The sequence below is a fragment of the Nematolebias whitei genome, chromosome 13 (assembly GCF_014905685.2).
Source record: "Nematolebias whitei isolate Nwh7 chromosome 13, NemWhi1, whole genome shotgun sequence".
Lineage (NCBI taxonomy): Eukaryota > Metazoa > Chordata > Actinopteri > Cyprinodontiformes > Rivulidae > Nematolebias > Nematolebias whitei.
In genome coordinates this window covers 5,507,055-5,514,515 of record NC_056510.1, presented here as the reverse complement: position 1 = coordinate 5,514,515, position 7,461 = coordinate 5,507,055, and the positions used below count along the sequence as shown (strand labels likewise).

At 43.7% G+C, this 7,461-nt stretch overlaps 1 protein-coding gene across 1 annotated transcript; it reads right to left on the bottom strand.

The window, feature by feature from the left end:
* Nucleotides 1-277: 277 nt before the first annotated feature.
* On the bottom strand, nucleotides 278-5,526 carry LOC119419783 (interleukin-10 receptor subunit beta). The gene is made up of 7 exons (XM_037687165.1): nucleotides 5,460-5,526; nucleotides 5,126-5,249; nucleotides 1,934-2,103; nucleotides 1,609-1,763; nucleotides 1,126-1,273; nucleotides 777-916; nucleotides 278-679 (listed from the first exon to the last, which is right to left on the bottom strand). Exons 1-7 carry the CDS (start codon nucleotides 5,524-5,526, stop codon nucleotides 278-280), a joined length of 1,206 nt encoding a protein of 401 aa, XP_037543093.1.
* Nucleotides 5,527-7,461: the final 1,935 nt, after the last annotated feature.

Sequence of the window (7,461 nt, the reverse complement as noted above, 5' to 3'; positions counted from 1 at the left end):
AACGTTTACAGATAAAACAAAAAACGATCAAAACATTCTGTAAATCTGTAAAAGTCTGAATTTATGACTCAGGGAGAGTTAGATCCCATCGTCACATCACAACAAGACAGAAATAAAATGAAATAAACAAAATAAAACAATAAAAAAAAACATAATTTTAAACATTCAAACAGAACCCTGGACAGAAACAGGTTCTGTGCAGCAGGACATACAAGTTCTCCTGGATCTCCAGAGTCTGTCTCCTCAGAGTTCAGGGACTAAAACTGGACGTTCTGTCTCATGATGAAGTCCATAGTCCCAGGACGGGATCTATTCTTTCTTCCTGATTGTCTTTGTCCACCTGTCTGTCCCCTGTGCTGCTGTTGGACTGTTTGTTGCAGAGACTTTCTGCCTCCAGCAGAGGACACCCATCCTCTGCTGTCGTCCCATCCTCTGCTGTCCTCTTGTCCTGTGTTGTCCTCCTGTCCTCTGCTGTCCCCCCATCCTCTGCTGTCCTCCTGTCCTCTGCTGTCCTCTTGTCCTGTGCTGTCCTCCCGTCCTCTGCTGTCCTCTTGTCCTGTGCTGTCCTCCCGTCCTCTGATGTTCTCTCAGCTGCAACGATGCTCACAGAGTTGATTTCCTCAACGAGCTCCGAACTCATCGCCAAAAACATGGAGGATTTGGGCGTCGCCAGGAGAGCCTGAGGAGACAGGAGGACACATTAGAGAGTCGGACACAGAGAAAGCTCCTCCTTGAATCAGATGTTCCTCCTCCTCCTCCTGTGGAGTCACACTGACCTCGATGTGCTGCGGCAGGGCTTCTTTGGGGAAAAGAGACTGGGAAATCTTTGTCCAGTTAAGCACAACCAGAACCACGAGAGCCACGACCCCCACCATGACGACAGACGCGATGACAGCCGGGACCCACTGAGACTCCTCTGAAACAGAACCAGACCTTCAGCCTCAGAATGGTGGAACTTGTCTTTGTTTGGACACACTGAAGACATCTGAGTCAATCTTTGGGCTTGTTCTGTTCTTTGGCAGGACCGAGGGGTGTCACGCCCCCAGAACCACCGCGTTGACCCGTCTGGAACTTAACAACCAGTTAAATCTGGAGGAGGATCCCCGTGAGAGGTTTGATGCTCACCATCAGTGGTGCTCTCACAGATGATGCTGCTGGACTTGCTGGGGTTTGGGTTCCGGTCTGTGACGATGCGGACTTGGACACAGTACTCGCTTTTGGGGTCCAGGTTGTTCAGAACCACCCGGGTCTGCTTTACCAGCTCATATTTAGACTGCAGGGTCCAACAGAATCAAGTCAGAAACTGAAGACACGTTAAATGCGGGTTTTCTTTGGGAGCCGTGGAGCCGGTCGGTCCCTTTGGAGACAGCATGGAAGGTCCGTGCTGCATGTTTGGATCAGGACCAGCAGGAACTGAGTTACAGTTGGTGCTGGTGTCCTGACACCACGACAATCCACAATCAGAAACAACAAATGACAGGTCGTTTTTAACAGTTATTAAAGTAATAACAGTGAACAGTGCAACTCTACCAGGCACTTCCACAGTCCCCAGTTCTGGACTGAAGTCCTGGATCTGAATGTCCCCATTCCTGTAACTAAACGTCTCACCTTCTCCTCCTGTCCTCTCTTCCAGTAGGTGATGTTGTAGGAGGCCGAACTGTACACGTCCCTCAGAGATGAATCGTGGAACTCTGGATCTGTGATGCTGACCTCCAGAGTCCAACCGTTGGACAGAACCGACACGTTCGGGGAACCGATGATGGCTAAAAAACCAAAAAAAAAAACAAATAAAAAACATCAACGTTAGCTTAGAGCAAGCCACCGAGGGCTGAGAGAAGAAGAAACAAGAGTCTGTGGGAAAATGTCGGCAAAATGACCTTTGGGTCGAAGAGAAGTGGATTTTGGGACGTTGGTTAAAGATTACCAGACTTACTGTCTTTGTCCGGTATGATCTGGTTACTTTCCACCCACGGTGAACTCTCTGCTCCCAGCAAGACCCGAACTCTTCCCGTGTAGGTCCCATACCTGCTGACGCTGGAGGTCAGGTCACATTCAGGAGCTGAGATGTTCACGCAACCGTTCCTGTAGCCCGAGACCGAGCTCCTGAAACCCCAAACACAGAACCCAGATCACCGGGGACGCTAAAGGTTTCATTTAAAGTTGGACACAAACAGGACCTGCTGGTAGTTTCTCATTAGTTCTCTGTGGAAGATTTGTTAAATCTGGTTCTTAGACCACCTCCCTTCATGGAAACAGTTCTCCACGAAGAACCACTAGAACGCCTTCATATTTTTTACTTTCCATTTGGTTTTGTTTTTAATCATTCCTGTTTTTAAAATAGTTTTAAAACTCCTCCAGATATCTCGCTGATCTGCTGCAGCCATATCTCCCACAGTGCTCTCTGAGGTCAGCAGACCGGATGCTTTATTGGTTCCAGGCACTCGTTTTAAGCTCAGAGGTGGCAGGACCTTCTCTGTTGCAGGTCCAAGACTGTGGAATGAGTTACCACTGCATGTCAGGCAGGCTCCCTCTCTCACTGGTTTTAAGTCTCGTTTTAAAAACTCACTTTTATTCCCTGGTTTTGACTCTGTATGAGCTGATTTTAACTTCTGTATTCTATAATGTTAGTCATTTAGTTCTTATCTTTATCTCTGTGGATCTACGTATTTGTTGCTGTGTCCTTTGCTTTTTTGTTTTGTTTTGTTTTTGTACATTTGGTTGGCCTTGTTGCTGTTTTAAGTGCTTTATAAATAAAGCGGTTTGGTATTTCCTCCAGCAGACACATGAAGAAGTTGGATTTATATTGGGCTCCAGCTCTGGTACAGTCTCACCATTAACTTACATGGTTACTGGAAACTAACTTCCTGTTTCCCAGCTCGTAGTTCTGTATTCAGACCAACTTCCTGTTTTTTAAACTGCAATCAGAAGTTACACCTGGACACCTTGACTGGCCTCCCACATGGACCAGCCTTCTGCACCTGGATTAGTATCCCACACAGTCTGCAGCAGGAAGTTTAATTTCTTGTCTTTTTTTTATTCAAATTTTCAAATTCAGCATCAAGTGATGTTAAATAAGTTTATAAAACTACCGTAACCTGTGTTTATGTGGAAACTCAAACTCTCCTGCTGTCCTTGGGTCCACAGATTAAAAACATTTTGGCCCAAGGGCAGCAGGGGGGTTAAGACAATTCAAACACCTTCAAAATATAAATGGTAAATTCAATTCAATTTATTTATATAGCATCAAGTCACAACAGCAGTCAACTCAGGGCACTGAACAGAAACATTCACATTGATAAAAAAGCCAATTACTAAAAGTTATCCATCTAAATTGACTGTACTTACCGTAATTTCCGGACTATCAAGCACATTCAACTATAGGCGGTGCCCACTAAACAAAAATAAAATAAAAAATTGTACATATATAGGCCGCGCTTGTCTATAAGCAGCGGGTGTTACATTGTAACATGAAACATTTACACAGACAGATTTTTTAAACTTTTAATTAAATACGTACCAGTAGCACACAAATACGTACAGCAAATGATTTTTCCTGAAGAGTGACTGTAACACAGCTGGTTCAAGGACCCAGCATACTCGGGCGTACTTCAGTCCGCGGAGGTCCACGTGCACTGGACTAGACTTGAAGCGGACGCCTGCAGTGCATGTCCACGCAAAGATCAATTTTTACGACCGCGTACTCGGTGTCGCACAATAAACTGCTCGGCGACGAACCGTTTTGTACGTGACACCGATGTAATAAATTCCCCTTCTTCAGCCGTGGTCTGGTTTAATGACCTTTTGTTTTGTTTGTTTTTCTCCAAGAGGCAAGCAATCTCTTTCTCCTCGTTTGTTGACACCATGACTGGCACCAGCGAATTAAAATCAGGCCCGGCGTGGCTGCAGGAGGGTCTGGAGATTTCCTGGTGGTCCGGACTGATGTGTGGGCTGCAGGACCAGCGCTCCCTGTTTTTTTTTATATATATATTTTTTAACATTTTATTAACAACATATAAACACAAAACACCGCTGCGGTTACCAGTTTTTTGTTTGTTTGATTTTACGACCTGTCAATCAATCCAGTACGTGTGTCAGCAAATCTGCAAACTCAATTTGTCCTGAAGATAAACGCCGCTTGCCTGTGGATGTGGGCTGCAGCAGCTCAGGGTGGATGCTCGAGTATGAAGTCTTAACGGTCTGCAGACAGTGTGTACAGTTTCTGCGTACTGAGGACCACCCGAGTCTGTGGGAGCCTTAAGAGAGACATGTATTAGGCAGCTACGTGAACACCCAGATGTGAGGAGGCTAAATGTTTTGGCGACATGAAGCTCGTTAACCCGTAAAAAAAAAATAAAAAAAAATAATAATAATCATAAATTTGTTGCAGCATTGTATAAACCATGATTTTCAAAGCATTTGAAAAAAGTAGCAGCTTATAGTCTGGAAATTACGGTACAAAGCGCCTTTCTATCAAATCAACATACTCAGAGCGCTTTACGACACAATCTGTGCCCTCATTTACCCATTCATACAAAACTCTACTAGAGCTCTAGAAAGATAATCTGAATCTGTATATATGTATATACAGTATAAATAAATCAAGAAATATTCAAACCAACTGTAATTAAATCAGACTGTTATAATTTACCAGCACTGACAAATAAACAAACAAACAAAACTGGTCCATGTTTGTTTTATCTTCTGACAAAATGTATTTGTTTCTGCCATAAAGTGCTGCTGTGTGTGGCCCCACTTTTTTCTGGTCCCCTAAAAAAGGCGGTAGTCACCATGGTAACCGGTGACAGAATCTGAGTCTTCAATATTACCCACCATGCTTTTCTTCCATCATGGCTGCCCACATTTATCTTGCAGAAGGTCATCAGGGTTCAGGGTTTAAAGTCAGAGAAACAGGAAGAGGTTTGAACCTGGAGTTTCAAAATAAAGCTTATAGAGACCCTTCATAATAAGAGTCTGTCTCTGGGATTTAGAGAGAAAAGATGATGGATGCTGGAGTTTTGTCTCTACTGTAGGTTGCTAGTTTTTAATAAAAGATAACTTTATGAACAAACTTTAATCTAGAAGTCAGACGGACCTCAGAGGTCACGTTCAGATCAGCAGAACTCACTTGAACTCGGTGGTGTAGATCACTCCGCTGGGGGATCCATCTGGTGGATCCCATTTCAGAACCAGGTCCAAGTTGTTGGAGCTCAGCCTGACGTTGGTTGGACTGACGAGGACTCCTGAAACCGCTGCAAAGCCCAGGAATGTTAGTTCTGATTATGAAACATCAGGAACAAAATATGAAAGGTCATGGTTCTCTTATCAGGACACAAGCGTGAGGGTTGGACCTTTTAGGTTCAAATAACTCCAGAGTGAATTGCATCTCCAACCATCGGATCAGAACCAGTTGAAACAACAAGAATTATAATAATCTGATTTTTTTTCAAAAGAAGAAAAACAGGCAGGATTTCCTGTCAGCAGCTGGACCAGGTTGTTCTGATCCAAAGAGCTGGAGCAGTTTTTCATAGTTCTAACAGAACTGCACCAGAACCTACACAGCCTGGGAGCTTGTTGGGTTTGGGTCTGTGAAGTGGCAGAACTGGACAAAGTTCTTCTGGGAAACTTTTGGTCCTGCCTACAAAAATCTAGTAATTGTCCAAAGAGTGGAAGGTTCCGGTCCAAACCACAAAGATCTCAGGACTAAAAGGACCTACTGCTGACAGGTCAGAGCCAGAGACTAAAGGAGACCTTCAAAAAGGCCACAGAAGACCTTCAGAGGGCCACAGAGGACCTTCAAAGGATCACAAAAGACCATTAGAGGTCTACAGTAGACCTTCAGGGGTCTACAAGAAATATTCCGAGGATCACAGGAGACCTTTAAAGGGCTACAGATGATCTTCAGGAGATCTTCAGAGATCTACAGGAAACATTCAGAGGACCAACAGAGACATTAAGAGGTCCATCGGAGACCTACAGAGGTCCCTAGGACAGCTTTAGAGGACCACAGATGTATAAGTGGTCCACAAGACAAGTCCTTCAAATGTTCAGAAGAAAACTAAACTTGGCCTAAGAAAAATAAATCAACATTTACCTAATAATGATGGATCAACAGATTGGGGCCTCGTCCTCAGTAATGAGGGCATTGCTTCGGTCTGTTGTGGTGAAGAGTTGAGTCGAAAGGCAAAGCTCTCAATTTACTAGTCTGTCTACATTCCAACATCAACAATGGTCACGAGGTTTGGATCAGGACTGAAAGAAGGAGATCCCTGATCAAGATGGGCTTCCTTCACAGGGTGGCCGGGCTCAGCCTTAGAGATAAGGTGAGGAGCTCCGTCATCGAGGGAGCTCAGAGTAGATGCCGCTGCTTCTCCACATCGAAAGCCGTCAGTTAAGGAGGTGTGGGCATCTGATCAGGATGCATTCTGGTCACCCCCTTCCGAGGTTCTCCAGGCACGTCCCACAGGAAGGAGGCCCCGGGGAAGACCCAGAATCCCTGGAGGAATTGAGTATCTTCTCTGGCCAGGGAACACCATGAGGTCCCTCAGAAAGAGTTGAAGTGTCGCTGGGGACAGGGAGTGCTGGGTTTCTCACATGAAGCTGTTGCCTCCGCAAACAGATTACAGTAGAACATGGATGGATAAAACCAACATTACCCTAATTATTGTAGAATAAACCAACATTAACCCTAATTATTGTAGAATAAACCAACATTAACCCTAATTATTGTACAATAAACCAACATTAACCCTAATTATTACAGAAAAAAAAACATTAACCCTGATTATTGTAGAATAAACCAACATTACACTGATTATTGTAGAATAAACTAACATTAATCCTGATTATTGTAGAATAAACCAACATTAACCCTAATTATTGCAGAATAAACCAACATTACACTGATTATTGTAGAATAAACTAACATTAATCCTGATTATTGTTGAATAAACCAACATTAATCCTGATTATTGTACAATAAACCAACATTAATCCTGATTATTGTAGAATAAACCAACATTAACCCTGATTATTGTAGAATAAACCTACATTAATGCTGATTATTGTACAATAAACCAACATTAATCCTGATTATTGTAGAATAATAATAATAATAATAATGTCATCACAATGTCAGCACTGTATGTTTCCATACAATGGCGAAATTAGTCTCTGCATTTAACCCATCCACCACCAGGTGGTGCAGTGGGCAGCTATTGAACGCGCCCGGGGGACATTTTGGGGATGAGACGTGCTGCCCAGAGACGCCACGTGATGTGCAGTGACTGGGGATCGAACCTGGGACTTTCGGGTCCCAAGCCGGCTGCCCTGCCTCTACACCATCTCGGCCCCCTTAATAAACCAACATTAATCCTGATTATTGTAGAATAAACCAACATTACACTGATTATTGTAGAATAAACCAACATTAATCCTGATTATTGTACAATAAACCAACATTAA